The sequence below is a fragment of the Leptopilina boulardi genome, unplaced genomic scaffold, assembly GCF_019393585.1.
Source record: "Leptopilina boulardi isolate dan_hultmark-lab unplaced genomic scaffold, ZJU_Lbou_2.1 LbouV2_165, whole genome shotgun sequence".
Lineage (NCBI taxonomy): Eukaryota > Metazoa > Arthropoda > Insecta > Hymenoptera > Figitidae > Leptopilina > Leptopilina boulardi.
The window spans coordinates 5,162,214-5,180,167 of NW_026137713.1; the positions used below are offsets into that span (position 1 = coordinate 5,162,214).

Below are 17,954 nucleotides of genomic sequence, written 5' to 3' on the forward strand. Positions count from 1 at the left end.
TGTGTTGGAAAAATGAAAAGTCAAATAATATACCTTGAAGTCGAACAATGCCTTCAGCGTTACCAAGAGCGTTGACAGAAGAACAGATGTACCCTCCAAAGTCTTTTTTCTCCAAGTTGTGAACTGTCAGGTTCATTTGCCAAGAATAGTCGGTCAGAGCGTGCTCCGTCATCGTGTACTTATCGCTCGGAAGTAATTTTTCACCTGTTACAAAAGAGCAGAATTCTTTCCTTCAGTACAGTAACAAATTTAAAAAAAAAAAAAGAATTTTTTTCTCCTCTCTGTCTCTCTAGTTAATTTTTTTTTCTCGAGCTTTTAAGAGAGTAATAAATGATACTCCAATAAAAGAATCTAATTTAAAATTTATAAAATCTAAATGAATTTATAAAAAATTCAACTTTTTTTTTTAAAGATAAAAATTTTCAGAATATTATATATTGTTTCTATAAATAATTAATTAAGGGATTTATATGATTTTGAGTATTCAAACAATTTGATGCATTTGAATAGTTATGGAATATATGAGATGAAACATTTATTGAAATTATAGTTTAGTTTATTAGTGCCGCATTATTAAGTATCTATTGTGCATAATTGTTAACCGTGACTAAATCACGATAATTCAAAGTTTCAATGAAATATATATGTATATAATTTAACTATTTCAAAATGTTTCGAATTTCTCGTATAATTTTCGAAATTTAGAAAAGTTAAAACAAAATGTTGATTTTGAAAAATCTTCTATTATATTAAGTTAACAAATTTCGAAAAACGACACCGACCCCGTGACCTCGACACCGTCCTTGAAAAATCTATTTTCAATTATTTTCAAATAAATCAAAATACTTTGCATATATGCTTTTAGAAAATCTTACAAACTATTTTTATGTAACATCTTTTTTCAATTTTAACCCGAAAAAGGGTTATTTTTCAATTTTAACCCGAAAAAGGGTTATTTTGCAATTTTATCCCGAAAAAGGGTTATTTTGCAATTTTTTTAAGAATTTTTTGATTTTTTCAATTTTTTATTATTATTTTTTATTATTTATTGTTGTTTTTTCGATTTTTAGTTAGTAACCTATAATATTGTGTCTAATTTTAAGTGTCATTAAAATCAAATGTTTTTAACTTAATAATTTTAACATTTCTTAATTTAAAACGAAACATCTTCTATTATATTAAATTAACAAATTTCGAAAAACGACACTGACCCCGTGACCTCGACACCGTCCTTGAAAAGTCTATTTTCAATTATTTTCAAATAAATCAAAATACTTTGCATATATGCTTTTAGAAAATCTTACAAACTATTTTTATGTAACATCTTTTTTTAATTTTAAGATAAATTTTATACAATATTAATAAGATATTAATTTAAAACATAAATTATATATATAATATACATAAACTACAATAAGTAAACAACAATAAGTACAATTTTAATTGAGCGAGCGAGGAATACATCGCTAGTAATTATTAAAATAAATATGATTTTTAACTTACTAATATTTCTGTACCACGTGTTCATTGTTTGTGGTGATGCTTCCACGTAACATTGGAGGGTTACATCACTATTTAAAGGTGCTGCGACAAGTTGATTTGAAACTTTGCTAACGGGTTGAACTAAAAAAAAAAAGAATTTTTTTTTCTATTTAAATATCAGTAAAAGAAAATGAGACTCTTTTTAAAATAGTATTTCTAAAAGATCAAAGGAAAATCCGTGAAAGGATCGACTGAATCAAACAATGAGATTATCCCTTGAGTAGTTACAGATTAGATTTAACAAGCATAACTTTCACGGACTAGTTTCAGTTGAAACAAGGTACGTACATTGAACCTGAACGGAATAACGTTTGCTGACCGAAGGTGGTACGCCATTGCTAGCTATGCAGAGATAGTTTCCCATTTCTTGTCGACTGACCCCAGATAATTCCAGAATTTCTCCTTCGTATTTCGAAAAAGCTGTGACTAAAAAAGTAGGAAATTTATAATTAATTAAAAAAAAAACCACAAATTGAACATTATAGGATCACTCCACTGAAAATCATTTGAAATAATTTTTTTTTCGTTTCGTATTTTTATTAATATTCCAATTTTCAGTGGACTGAATCTATTTAGCATCTAATCGATTTTTTTGGAAAAGGTACAATTTTTTTCTTCTTTCTTTATTATCGTTTTTTCATAGCATGCAGTTGAAGAGACGCATGAAGGGCTCTTCGAAGGTTTATGATCCTCTTGCCTTCCAATGACGGAAGTCTTTCTCTCTCTCTCGTTTTTTTTTCTCTTCGTTATCCTTTCGCAGTTACGAATCGACTTGAAATCTTCCCGAGGCGTCGACTCGCCGTGCCGGATTGGCTGCCTTGGAATTGCATTAACGAGTCCCCTTGTCGAGGAGAGGGATACCAATCTTTTTTACGACCGAGGAAATCCTGTTGGACTCAATCGAGAAGAAAAGCGCAAAACACGCTAAAAACTATAGATACTAGAGGGGGGATTTCTATATATGATGATGGAAATTGAAACTTTTAACTTTGAATGATGAGGTGGCTGTAGATTTTTTTTTTTTTGAGAAGAAAGATTCAATTGAATTCAGATTTTTGAAGATTATTTGGGAATGATGGAGCTGTCATATAAATAAAAGTGAAAAATTATGGATTATATAGGGCTGTAGATTTTGATTTCTACTCAAAGATGCTTGATAAATTGATGTTTATAGGGGGATCGACATTCTTATGAGGGTCTTTGTTCCCCTTACTCAGAAGACGTCATTTCTCGATTGATTATCTTTCTTTAATACTGATTCATAGATAAATTCTTATTAAAATCAGATTTTTTATTTCTTGATTATCGTTTTACTCTCTAAATCTGAATTAGTTACTTGACTGATTCAATTGCACCGATTCGTTCATTACATGAATTAGTAACTAATTTTTAGTCAAAAATTACTAATTGATAAGAGAAATCTACTAATTTATTTATTAAAATTTACTAAATAAATTAGTAGCCTTACTAAATGAATTATTAGTTTTCTACACGGAGAAAAATAGAAAAACGAATAAAGTAATTTTTACTACTTTAAAAGTAAAACCTAAATTGTCCGGAGTTTTTGCGCACTTTTGGTAATTTTTACTCCGAAAATAGTGAAATTTACTTCTGAAATAGTAAAAATTACTCTGGAAATAGTAAATTTTACTATTTCTGAAGTAAAAATTACCAGAAATGTACAGAAACTCCGGACAATTTAGGTTTTACTATTAAAGTATAGTAAAAGTTACTATAAAAAAAGTCACTTTTTGCTTTTGAATTAGTAAAATTGAACTAATTCAAATTTAGAGAGTAGAGAAAGAAATCATTCTGTTAATTATACTGACAATAAGAATCGAAATTTGGTATAATTTCGACTCGATTTTGAATTATCAAATTAAATTGGTAATTTTTTGATTGAACTGTAAATTATGTGTGGGAAGAAATTTTCGAAAATGTAATTTTCTAATGGTGAAAATACTCGTTTGTCGTATGATTAAAGTGGCATCGAATTCGATGAAAAGTCGCATAAATTCATTGAAATTCAACAGTGAGAGAGAGAGAGAGAGAGAGAGAGAGGAGTAACATGTGTGTGTGGGGATAGGATGAAACCGATTGTAAATTCGAGATGTCCGGCAAAAGCGCGATATGGAAGCATCCGGGACCGGAAGTCGAATCGTAGGTAATTTCAAGGAACTGCTGTGCTGTACCAACCTATATATTTGTGTGTGTAGCAAGTTCCGTACGTCTGCCAGATTGTTATACTGAGATTTAGAATGCATTACATGCATGTGTCCCTTTGCATATATATATATATATATATATATATATATATATATATATATATATAGACATTTTCGTTATAACACTTTAAAATTAATCCTAGGAAAATTTAGTCAGTTCCTAGACGGAAATATAATTTCTTTTTTTAATTAATTTTTTAAATTAATAATTTTTTTAAAATTAAGTTTAGCATTTTTTTTTCTGCAATTCTATTGTGTGTTACATTATGTGTTTTAAATATGTTAACTGTTAACTTTGAAACTTTGATCTGAGAATGCTTTCAGGATAAACTCTCTATAATTTAGAAATATAGAACTTTGTAAGTAGTTAGTAAATTTACTACTTCATTACTTTGAGCTATTAAATAGACGAGTAAGTAATGAGAATGTAAGTAATTTATTTCTGTTAGGCGATGTCGTATATATATATTTTGAGGGAAATTTATTCAAATAATAATAGAGGGTCTTGATCTTTTTTAAAATTATTACTTTCTAAAAAAAATATCTATTTAAAATAAATTTTTAATCAACATTAATTGACACAGTTTGAAAAAAAATTATCAAGCAAAATAATTTGGAATTAAATTGTTGTAATAGAAAATTATTTTATCTTACCCTTTTTTGATCCATTTTCACGTATCGATATGGAACGACCGTCTTCTCGTTTCCAAGTGACAGTGGGTTCAGGTGTACCTGTTGCTACGCATTTCAGTCTGATATTTCCACCTTCGCGAGCTACCAAACCATCCGATGAACGATCGTCCATTATATCGGGTGGAATCACGACATTCACGTAACCCATCTTGAAAAAGAAAATTGCAATTACATTATTTGAAATAGAAAGGGGAGGGAAAAACAATTAACAAAAGAATGTGCTTTGATCTCTTGTACAAAGCATTTGCGAAAAAAAAAAATAATAATAGTAATTGTTATATCGAAATTAGTATAGATATTTAAAATTCTTTTTTAAAGAGAAGGAGAGAGAAAAGTTAGGATTTGTGTCAATTAGAATAGAAACACTCATTAAATTCTCAAACTCGAAAATGAGTTAATTAATGTGCTAATTATCACAAAGGGAGAATGATGCAATTTTAAGCAAAAGGTTAATTAGAGATTTGTTATTATTATTTAATATATATATTGCACGAGAGAATTCCAATGGAAATTATTTCTCTTATTGCATTTTATATAACATCAGAAAAGCATTTTATATACATATCCTTAATAATGTCACACATTTCTGATATATATAAAAAAAAATTGTATCCTCGGAGAGTGACCATTATTTGAAATTAAATATAGATTCCACATAATAGTTACCATTGAGTGGATATAGAAAAGCATTTTCTTGAAAATTGGCATCCAAAGTGTTCTTTAGGATAAGACAAATCGATATTATATGTGGGATAGATTATGATTTAGAATTGGTCCCAGAGTAGGACAATCAGGTTGCGGAGATGGTTAAGGTCCATTCCAAAGAATATTACTAGAAATTGCAAGGCTCTTGTCGATCTTTTGAGAATACTGCACGTATATGCATAAAGATAGACTTCTATATAGATGTGAAATAATATTCTCATATATGTATATATATATATATAGAGAGAGAGAAAGATAGTATATAAAGAAACATGTGTAAGTTAGTTGAACACTGAATATGAAGTCACTATTACCACAAAAGCTCGTGCATGTTTCACGTATGTAAATTACAATTCAATGCGACTTGCTCTGCAGAGAACACAACAGTGCACTATATTCTTAGAGGTAGGGAAATGAAAATCGAAATGATATTTCAATATTTCCCTTTGGCCCTTTTTTTCTTCTTTTGCATTAAAGGTAATATTTATGATAATTTATAGATTTTGCGCGGTATTTAAAAAAGAAAATTTTAAGAAACCATTTTAGTAAATTGGATAAATGATAAAATAGAATTTTATTTTCGTATATACCCACTCTGAAAAAAATATATTTGGTTCAAGTAATCCACCTAAAAGATAAATTTATGTCGGAGTCAAATAAATATTTATTTATTGTAAATAAATTTTGATTTAAATAAAAATTTTATTATTTGACAAATAAATATTTTATTTACACCAAATAAATGCGTCGGTTACTTGACTATTATCAAATAAATATTTACTTGAATCAAATAATTTTTATTTTTGAATTAAATAAATTGTATATATTTAAACCAATAATTTCTGTATATTTGAATCAAATACCATTTAATTGGTTCAAATAATAATAATTATTTAATAAAAATAAATATTTATTCGATAATAGTCAAATTATTTGAATAAAATAAATATATTTTTGCCGTGTATACCAGATAAAAAAAAAGTTAATTTTCCACTGATGTGCATTTTAATCGAAGACGAATTTTCTGATGATAGACATTTTTAAACTCAATTTGTGAAATGTCAATCTCTATTCATATGGTGTAGTCGGTGTAAGATTTGACATGGTGAAATCGAAACAATCTTTTTATTCTTTTGGCAAGAGGGTCGATTTTTAGGGCTATTAGAACACGTGACTTTTTTTGGATGTGAAACTCGTTGACGTTAACCTTTTTCCCTCTTGTTCGTTCTTTTTTTTATCCATAGATATCACGGTTGAGTTCATTTTGTTGTAAGGAATTTCCAAGGGGTCCATCTTATAGGCTTTTAGTGATCGATTTTTTTCTATATAAACCTCTATATAGTGAATTTTTCCACATTCCCCCTTGTGAAATAGATTTTGCTTTAATTTAATTACCTGAATTTTTATTTGCTTTTCCGATTAAATGGATTGCATTATTTTTATATATTTTTCTTTTATTAAAAATATTTTTTTTTCTATTTAAAATTTATTTAAAGTATTCAATATTTGTTCATTTAATTGAAATAAAAATTATTTGGTTTAATTAAATATTTAGTAGTCAAGTAACCGATTATTTGAATTAAATAATTTGTTTTTCCACACTGTAATAATCGTTATGTTGCAATTTTTCTGATAATTAATTTATGAAATATTCATATCAGACAAAGTGGAGAAAAAAGAATAACTGATTGACGTTATATATCGTTGAATTATTTTTTAGTAGATTTTTTTTTTAGTTTTTTCTCTGCACTTTACATCTTTATGAATATTTAATTTTTTCTCTTTATTAATATTTAATAATAAAAAAAAAAAAATTGAACGTTTCATACCTGACTGCGCATGGGTTCGGTGTTAACTTGACACATGTAAGTACCAGAATCATTTTGATTCACATTTGATACATGAAGTTTCCATGTGTTGTGACCATTGTGTGTCACTGAAAGTCGTGGATTTTGAGCAACCATGTGCGTGTGTATTGCGAGAATTGCTCGTGAATCGGATTTTATCCAAGCTACCTATAAAAATTAAATTTTACCATTTAAAATATTTTTTTATTATCAATAATTTATAGAAATAATTTAAAAGTAATTTATAAATAATTTATTAATAATTTATAAAATTAATGTTGTTTAAATTAAAATTTTCAAAGAATTTTTGTACCTTGAACCCCTGGAGATGTTCGACAACACAAGTAAAAACAATATCGCGTCCTTGAATCACAGTTTGATTTTCCAGGGGAAATAAAAATTCGGGCATTACTGCTGGGGTAATTTGGCCTGAAAAATAATATTTCATTGTTATTGATTGTTGATATTTTTTAATTTATTCAAAATTGTTTTTTCAAAATATTCTTTGTTTAAAAAAATATTTTTAATTTAAAAATATTATATATTTAAAAAATTTATTTTTAAATTTTGTGAAAAAATATATAATAATTGGAGAATGGGATATTTTAGTTTTGATTAAATATAATATTTGGTTGAATGTATGACATCGAAGTTTGCTCTTGCAAGTACGTGTGTGTGTGTGTGTGTGTGTGTGTGATTATTGTTGCGGGGAATCTAACAATAATAATCGATTTCTCGTCTCGTATAACTTAGTTACGAAATTCTATACTCGTATTGTTTAATCTTAGGTGACAATACCTTAAATGCATGAACGCACAGCGGTCGATTAGATATTCAACGGGGTGGATGTTCTCCAAGTTACCCATATTCGCGTATTGAATTCTTGTATGCGTTCATGCAAAAGGAGCGATAAATGGAAAAATTCTTCAGGCGCAATCCTAATCCAACAAAAAGGGGCCAATTTTAAAAGTTTTATAGCTGCTCTCACAAGGAGGAGAGAAAGTAGAAATGGTCTTCATCTCTATTCATTTCACTGATAGAAAAAAACATTTTTTCTTTTCATTCTTCTTGTTCAATATATTATTTATATCACTGAAAAAAAACATTCTTAAATTTAGAATATAAATGATATATTTGTCTCAGAGCCAAATAAATATTTATTTGATTTAAATAAATTTTTATTTGATTTAAACGAATTTTTATTTGTTTTAAATAAAAAAAATTTATTTACGCCAAATAAATGAGCTTGTAGATTCTGAGACAAATATACGTTTATTTAACTCAAATATATTATATTTGTTTCAAATAAAACATTTCTCTGCCAAGAAAATATTCTTAAATTTAAAATATAATTTTTTCAGTATAAGTACCAAGAATATATTCTAATTATAAGAATATTACATACTGAATTTAAGTATATATTCTAAATTTCAGAATTTTATTTTGTTATACTGCACTGAAAAAAAAATTATTTAATTCAAATAATCGATTACTAGCACAGAAAATTAAAAGGCATTAAAATAAGCTGCAACGCTTATTATTTTAATCCAATTTTGCTTATTTTAATCCATTTTGGTATTAAAATAAGCAAACTTGGATTAAAATAATAAGCGTTGCAGCTTATTTTAATGCCTTTTAATTTTCTGTGAGACTATTGTCAAATAAATATATTTATTTGTATTAAGTAATTATTATTTCAATAAATTAAATAGTATTTGTTTCAAATACAGAAATTATTAGTTTAAATACCATTTAATTAAAATAAAAATTATTTCGTTTAAGTAAATATTTATTTGATAATAGTCAAGTTTATTTGAAGCAAAAAAAATTTTTTTTAGTGCATGTATTTTATACTCTTAAAAAATGATTATAGAAAAAATAATTCTTCTCTTCTTTTGAGATATTTAAAAATAGTGAAATTCGCTAAAAATTCTCTAGAACAGTTTTGAAATTTTCATATAGGAGGGGGGAGATTTTCTTATTTGTGAAAATAGTAATTTCTATGTAGAAAGAGAGAGAGAAAGAGTGCGAGTAAGAATATTTGTGACCTCGACAAAGATTATTGTTAATTGCACTTGGTAGAGAAGTTTCGTCGACTTTTTACCCCGTTTGAAAAGGGGGGGAAAATATGCAAGCGGATTTTCAGATCAGGAAAGTGCTGTGCTAAATTCGAAATTCCGCGAATTCCTTCAAGATTGGAACGTTCGCTCGAAGTGGGGAGAGAAGAGGGTTGGAGACGGGAGGAAAGGAGAAAGATGGAGAGACACAGTACAGCCGGAAGTTGCATTACGTGCTTGGAATAATAGCGAAAATCCTTTCTACATAAGTATAAGTATGCATACACGCATATATATGTATATACATGTATATATATAGTCACTTTTACTCAAGACTAAAATATCACGCTTCGTAAAGTGGGATTTAAAGCAAGAGGGAAAAGTCCATCTTTTTTCCCTGAGTATGAGAGAGATAGAGAGAGAGAGAAAGCAGCCTCGATGGGAAGAGAAATGAGGATGCGATAATGACAGGACCCTAAATAATATTTAACTGTCACGCAACACTCTGAATACGAATTGCGATTTCTAAATGTTCACCGCTTTTATCCTCAATCTTTTTCTGCTCTATATTTTTCTGTTCTAAAGAGATGATATTTATTCACGTATATATATATACATCAGATTTTTAGAAGAATAAAATTATAATGATGGTAAAATTCTATCTTTTTTAAGAGAGATTTTTGTATTTATTACACGAATTTAGCTTATTTTGTCTGACTTAAATTTGACTTTTACTACTGATTGCAAAAAGGAAAATTTTCTCTCTAAATTTAAATTAGTAAAATTTTTTAATTAATTTGAATTAGTGACTCCCTGCTTTTGAATTAGTTAAATTTTACTAATTCGACAGTACAATTTTTTTTACTATTAGTTAAATTTTACTAATTCAAGAACAAAAATTGAGTTACTAATTTATATTTGTTAAAATTTCTACTAATTCAGATTTGGAGAGTAATTCAAAGAAATGTTTTAGTCTACTTGACTTTATTGAATTTTTGGTTCTTTTATTTTTTTGTATTATTCTTTAAACTGCTTTTATTATGAACTAAAGCGTTCGAAATTTGTTTGTCTGACTGAAAATCACTGTTACTACTAGTACAACAAGATAAGAGAAATTTATAGAATGTCGTGTCTGACTGAAATTGACTTTTACTACTGATATCTTTATTACACGAATTTCAAACGCTTTGTCTGACTTAAATTGACTTTCACTACTGAATCCACAGAAATAATATAAAAATTTATGAAGTTCTGATGTATGACTGAAACTCGGGGTTACTACTGATATAATAAAAATATAATGATTTGGAGTGTTTCATTAGAATGAAATCAATTTAATTGATGCAAAAATTTAATTTTTTTTGTCATTTTGTCTGACTGTAATTGACGTTCACTACTGAAACTAATGAATTTCTGTCTGTTTGTTTTTGCTACTTGAGTAAAAACTAACAAGAATTTTAGAAAATTTGTAATTTTTTCACTTGTTTCGAATTAAATTAAAAGAGATTGATAAGGACTTATTTCTTTTCAAATCAGTTTGATTTTTTCTTTACTTATATATAAATCAAGTTAGTGTAAAAACACGAAGCTTCTTGAGAATTTCAAGTCTTTCAAACTACTTATCAGATCGGGACATATACCTATTGATTTTGGCTTAGCTAAGGATCGAAGTGAAACGAACGTTAGATGCAAACCTTCTTTTAAGTGAGACTCGGAAAGTCGTCTTTATATATATATATATATATCTAAAGTCTTGGCTTTACAATCTTTCCTGGTTTGTCTTGTGGTTGATCGAATTTTCTAAAGTCCTTATTCCTCTAAGAACAAACTAATCCATTATTGTCAATTTCTAAAATTAGTTTAGTTTATCTCATATCATTTATATTTTGTAGATTAGGAAAATTTTTTCTTATTTGTAAAACACGCATTTCTTTACTTCACAGAAATTCTATTTATATTTGAATATTATAATTTCTGTGAAAATAATGTAATATTTTTTGTTTCAGATTCAATTTGGAATATATGTGATGTGTCAACTAAAATGTGAGTCTTATGGTTATTATTGATAGTATTGTATATAGAAAGTAATTTAGTTATTTTTGGTACGGTTATCAATTTGTACTGCGGTAGCGCAGTGAATATCAGCTTAGGGTAGATTTCTTAGGCGAGACCACTGATGTGAAGTCTGCCCTGCAACTGGTAATACATCGTCGGACCCAAGGGGTTTGTGGAATCCACTTAAATCCACCATGATTTAGTTAGGCAGACGGTCGTTCTGTGCGCACAAAGAACGGCGAAGCTTTTTAGAAGTGATGGAAATCGTTCTTCTTCTTTTTCTTTTTGATACCACTTAATTGTATTTTTTTCTAAATTATCTGTTTTATACAAATACACAAACAATATCATTATTAGTAGTTAATTGTAATTAAAATAGTCCTTACAATTGAATTCAAAATTTTTAAATCTTTTGTTTAGTGAGGAAAAAGTGATAGCGTTATAGGAAATAATAATTAAGTTTATGGAAATTTTAATTAATTCTGTTTAATTTAATCTAATTTAATTAATTTTTATTCTTTGTATTAAATCACAGATAGCTTTTATTTACACTTTCCCCATTTCACTTTCACTTTCACTTTCACTATTCCACTTCCATATTCATCATTTTACTTCCGCTTTCACTTTCCCTATTTAGGCTTCATTTTCACTATTCCACTTCCATTTTCATCATTCTACTTCCACTTTCACTTTCCCCATTGCACTTTCACTATTTGACTAGCCACTTCCATTTTCATTATTCTTCTTCCACTTTCACTTTCCCCATTGCACTTTCACTATTTTATTATCCACTTCCATTTTCATTATTCTTCTTCCACTTTCCCTATTCCATTATTACTTTAATTATTCGACTTCCATTTTTATCATTCTACTTTCACTTTCACTATCATCTTTTCACTTTCAACATTCCACTTTCACTTTCACTTTCACTTCCATTTTCATAATTCCACTTCAACATCTACCATTCCACTTCCACTTTCATTGTTCGACTTTTACGAAAGTGGAAATGGAATTATAAAAGTAGAATGATGAAAATGGAAGTGAAAGTGGAAGTAAAATTGTGAAAGTGGAATAGTGAGAATATTCCTCAAAGACTTTTGTAATATATTTTGTATATCTGTGAATTTATTACGAGTTTTTATTTTACATAAAAAATGAACAGCTAGGACCCTAATCCACCTAATAAAATTGATTGTTAGATAATCTATATAGCAGTGAGAGAGAGAAAGTAGATTTATAAATCAATTTTTCACGGGTCAGTAAATCTGTCTCATTGTATAGAAAGACTTGGTTGTTTGTATCTGGTTTTGAAATACGTTCGTAATCATATATATATATAGAGAGAGGGGGAGAATCTAAGACCAGATTTAATTTGCGGGGAAAATCGGGGTTCGATAAATCTTGAGCCTGCGATGAGATCTATATATAGAAGGGGTGGCATAACGTTCAACGATTCAGAAATTACAATCATAAACGCGCTGTACAATCTTTTTCTCTCTTGAAAAAGTTTCTAGTTTGATTGACCTCTTGACTTCTGGAAATATATATATATATATATAGATACAGATATATAATATCCAGATACTCCAATCGGATTTCAATTTCTATTATTGGATTTCTGTAATGAATTACAATTAAAGATAATTGCTTTCTCTACAAATACAACTTTGATAAATTCTGTTTCTAGTAGTACAATTTATAAGGGCGGAATTTTTTTCTCGTAATTATTATTATTTTTTTTGTGATTTAAATTAGTGAGTGAATTATCATATTTTTTGACAAATTTAATATAGCTCGAATAATTTCAAGTTATAGAAATGAATAAAATTTTAGCTAAGAAAAATGAATTCAGAAAATGAGTATTCGAAAAATTAAAAATATAAATTATAAATCTTGATATTTCTGACGTATTTCTACCCTTAAGCACTACTTTCAATTGTTAGAAACGCTCATATCTTGCAATAAAATTTCGATGCTTTGAAATAGTAAACCTCTAACACTGAAGTTTATCAAAATTTTATTAGTCTTTTTATGACTTAAGGGATATAAAACTCGAAATACCTTTTAGTTTGATACGCCTTAAACTTTGGATACTTTGAATTCAAAAATTTCAATTTGTAATGCTCACAGAATTATTTCAAGTTTATATAAATATATATATATATATTATATATTGATGTTACATTTCCCCCTGTAATATTAAAACCAAACTAAAGTATATAATATTAGATGTTCACTAAAAATTCTCCAAGTGAAAAGTTTTCCATTTATTTTTGCGAAAATTCAGTGTGTAAAGCACAACTTTAATATTGCCTTTATGCTGGAAAATAATTGGTCCTTTAACATTTTATTACGTCTATAAAAGGTGTGGTGAAACGACACAACGTAAAGGATAGTGTCCGCAAGTAAAAAAAGAAAAAAAAAAAAAAAAAAAGAGCCGGATTGACGGCCAATCTGTGAAGTTTGTCATGTCGTCGGGTCCGTATAAAAGGCGAGTGACACGCGTTTTGCTCGACACCGCACCGGGAATCCTGTAAAAGTAACTTTCGCGATCTCGTTGACTAACATCGACGTAGGTCGAAGTGATAAAAATAAGAAAAGAGAAAAAAAAGTCAAAGCAAAGAAGTGAAGAAAGCGAAAGAGATAAAATTGAGGCGAAAGAAAGATAGAAATAGAGAGAGATAGAGAGGGAGAGTGTAAGGAGGGACACAGATTTTCAATTTGCGACATCCGCCAGCGGTCGACTTATGGAACTCTGCGAGAATTTTTCGGTTCTAACCATTCCAGCAAACTCGAAGGATGGTTATATATGTTTCTGAAAGTGGTGGTTCACTCTAAGAAGGAATCAAAGGCAAAAAAAAATTGAAAAATAGAGAAAAAGAGAATTGTCTGGCAAATGAATTCCGGTTTTCAAATCGAATGTCACATAAGCGTTCTTCATATATTTATATGAAAATATATTTCATTTTAAATCAAAAAATTTTTTAGTATTTGAAACTTGATGACTTTTTTTTTTATCAAAAATGACATTGTATAATCGATGAATTTTTATCTTGGAAAATTTTTCTAATTTTAAAAAATACATCGAAAAAGAATATTCTGTAGAATATATACGGGTTTCTAAGTACCAAAAAAATATTCTAATTTTAAGAATATTATATACTGAATTTAAGTATAAAATGTTCCAAAATCAAAATTTCAGAATGTTTTTTTCCGATGTATATATATAATTTAAATAGTAATGTAAGAGAACAATTTTTGATAAAAAGCTTTTGAATTATATATATAAAGTGAATTTAGTTTCGTTTTCTCCAGAATTCTGAAATATAACCTGTGCGTGAGAATGGTACACCCATATATTTTGATAACTATATACTACGGTGACAAATGGTTTTCGGGTTAAACTTTGGTCACATAGAGCTATAAAATTATCAAGTTTCAAGTAGATTTGTAATGATTTAATATCATATAAAATTTAACTATAATTGATCAATTTTATTGACATTGTTTTCTCATGGTTAATGTCATGGGAAAAGTTTTATTTTAAATGAAGGTAGTTTATGTAAAAATTTCAATTTTCAAATTAAAAATCATATTTTTAACAAGAAAAGCAAGTTTTATGCAAACACAAAAATTTTTGTAATCTTGGAATTTTAATCAGTAGTAAAAGTTTGTTGTAGTCAGAATTTGAATATTTCTCGTGGAAATGCTCAGTAGTTTATGCCAGGTTTAGTCAGACAAGACTTATGTGTTAAATTCTAAATTTTGATATCAGTAGTATAAAATGGTTTTAGTAATTTTAATTAGTCAAAAGATTAATTCACATTTCGAGTATTTTTAAAATCAGCTTTTTATACCTTTTTATATGTCTCAGTAGTAAAGGATATTTTTAGTCAGACAAATTCATTCATAATATATAAACATATTATAAATATATAACATATTACAAAGGTGAAGAAATTTTTATTTTTTTTCTCACTGACATATGTCGATAAAAAAAAATCTCGGGTTGTAAGTAAAAAAAAAAATAGAAACTCATTGTTATTCAGAAAAAGAAGACTCACATAGACAAAGTTGTAGTATCGCTGCAAGAAGTGCTACAAGTTTATGCGCTGCCATGAGACTTTGAAACTCCAGTCAGCAATCTGAAACAAAAAATCGTATTTAAGTAGCAAGCTGGCGGAGAATTTGCGTCTCTCTGAGCGCTTGGCATCTGTTCGCGCGGTGCTTCATTTCAAATTGAGTTAATTAGGAATTTTATTCCCCCTGAAGTAACTACGCCACTGCTTATGGATTACGTTGGAAAACGGTCGCGCAGATATTAGTACTAAACGATGTCTGAATGCAGGAATGGACGGTATCTCTCTCTCCCTCTCTCTGGGCTTCGTATTTCAAATGGGTTCTTAAGGAAGATTAATTCTTTTATAAGCCTGGAAAATTCTAAATCCTGCAAGATTTGTCTTACAGTTTTCAATGCTTGTTATTTTTTTTTTGTTCTGATATTAAGAAGGATTTTTCTCATCTCTCTATGATTTTTCATATCACACACATTCATTTTCGATTAGGTTTTAATAATTATTTTCATCTTTTTGAATTTACGAATATTTAAATATTCAAAAAAAATTACTCTATAATTTTTCAGAATTTTCAATATTAAAATATGCAAAAATTGTCAGGTTTGATGACAAATGATAAATTTGATTCTTTTCCGCTATAGGGGGAAAAATTTAAAAAGATCAAAAAATGAAATATGACATTTTTCAGTTGAGTGAACAAAGAATGTTGCACGTCGATCGCAGGAATTTTTGTTTTATTTTTCAATTTTTTAGTTAGTGAGAGAAAAAGGAAAAATTTTTGTTCCAGTGTTGATCGCATAATTTGGCAATTTTTCATTGACCATCGGCAATGGATTTTTCTTGTGGAAAATGAAATTCCCTGTGAGTTGCGGGGCGTATCAAAGTGACTTCTCGTCATAGGTGCCTTGAGGTACGTGCCTCAGTCACCCGTCACTGATTTCGCGCGCAAGTATTTTCGCCATATATATATATATACATTCACTTTGTGGAATACCATAAGTTATGACTTTCAAGCTCCATGAATGTATGCATGGGATATAGAAAACTTTATGCATTGAACGAAAATCCTGATAAGAAATTTACAGGAATGCTATTCTGTAACTTGACTTCATCTTCACTGCATTTTCACTTTCACTATACTTTCATTCCACTTTCACTTTAATTTTCACTTCACATTCACTTCACTTTCATTATACTTTCAATACATTTTCACTACACTTTCATTTCGCTTTCACTTGGAGAATGAAAGTGTAGTGAAAGTGTACTGAAAATGTAGTGAAAGTGTACTGAAAGTGTAGTGAAAATGTAGTGAAAGTGTAGTGAAAATAAAGTAAAAGTAGAGTCACTTTCATTTCACTTTCACTTAACGGATAAAATTGTAGTAAAAGTGTAGTGAAAGTGAAGTGAAAGTAAAATGAAAGTTTATTGTAAGTAAAATGAACGTAGTGTCACTTACATTTCACTATCCTTTCGCTTTCACTTTTGGATTGAAATTGTAGTGAAAGTGAATTAAATGTAAAATGAAAGTGTAGTGTAAGTAAAGTCAAAGGATAATGAAAGTAGAGTGAAAATAAAGTGAAGATGAAGTCTAGTTACAAAAAAGCACCCAAACCTCTTGGTTTTAGAAAAATCCGTGCAACCTATCCGCGCAATCATTTAATCGCTACCGGTCCATGACGTTATTCTCTATTGTTGGATGCGTCAACAGGAGAGCTCTCATCGCTTTTTCCAGCCAGTTATCCGGTTCTTGAATTCTTTATAACTCTCGATTAAATTTTAGCTTTTACCTCGCTCTCCATATATAAATACCTATTGAACAACATCGATATCCCAAAAATTTTCTACCGTAATTTATACACAACAAAGTACATTGATTGAATTCTCAATTTAACTGCCTTCAATAATTTTTTTTTTTGCATCAATTAAAATATTATCGGATTTGCATATTTATGAATATATATATATATTTATATTAATTTATTCTCATAATGTTTGTGTAAAGTGGTACAAATAGAATTGTTTTGAAGCTCATTAAAAGAAGTTAAAGTTTTATTCTCTTCGATTGTATAAGAATGAGGAAAAAATAAATCGATTAAAAAGGCAAGCTTATAAAAATGAAAAAGGTGGAAAAAAAATATTGTGAAAGCAGTCTTGTCTTCATTGTTAAAAAATAATTTCTCAGTGGCAATGTATTCAAATGTCTCTCATAACAAAGAATATTGTTTCATTTAAACTTTCAACGTTTTTTTTTTCTCTCTTTCTCTCCGTTTTCGTAGAGTTTTCTTGGATTTCTTACTTTTTTTTTTACTTCTCTTTCGTTTTTTTTCTTCACGTAAATGCGCCAACAATGTGCTGTTGCTTACGTCGTTAATATTTAATTGCGTCATTCATTAAAATCGAGAGTACGTCTTCCAAGCTCCATTAAATAATACCACATTTAGCTCTATTGCAAAATAATGCTCCATCGTTTCAATCATCATTATCATCATCATCTTCATCATCACAAAAATAAACTTCGAGTATAAAATTTTTATTTTTAAAAATACTTTTTTTTTTCTTTTAACTCTATAATTGAAAAATATTAAAAATTTGTATAAGGAAAATACTTGTCGCCAAAATTTGTTATATTATTTTGGGTTCTATTTTTGTGAGATATTTTATATAAGGACCTGCTGTTATTATTGAATAATCCTATTATTTATGTCACAAAGCAAATTTGAAGGAAACAATATTTTCGCTTAACTGAGCAATACG

The 17,954-nt window shown here is 28.2% G+C and overlaps 1 protein-coding gene across 1 annotated transcript in view; it reads right to left on the minus strand.

The window, feature by feature from the left end:
* LOC127277301 (lachesin) overlaps nt 1-17,954 on the minus strand; it is a 96,563-nt gene that overhangs the window by 957 nt on the left and 77,652 nt on the right. Inside the window, exons 4-10 of the mRNA XM_051298322.1 lie at nt 15,189-15,269; nt 7,326-7,441; nt 6,995-7,180; nt 4,422-4,608; nt 1,831-1,968; nt 1,504-1,623; nt 34-204 (exon numbers count right to left, since the gene is read on the minus strand). Of these exons, the coding sequence (XP_051154279.1) occupies nt 34-204; nt 1,504-1,623; nt 1,831-1,968; nt 4,422-4,608; nt 6,995-7,180; nt 7,326-7,441; nt 15,189-15,243 (973 nt within the window). The 5' untranslated portion in view covers nt 15,244-15,269. The remainder of the gene's footprint in view (nt 1-33; nt 205-1,503; nt 1,624-1,830; nt 1,969-4,421; nt 4,609-6,994; nt 7,181-7,325; nt 7,442-15,188; nt 15,270-17,954) is intronic.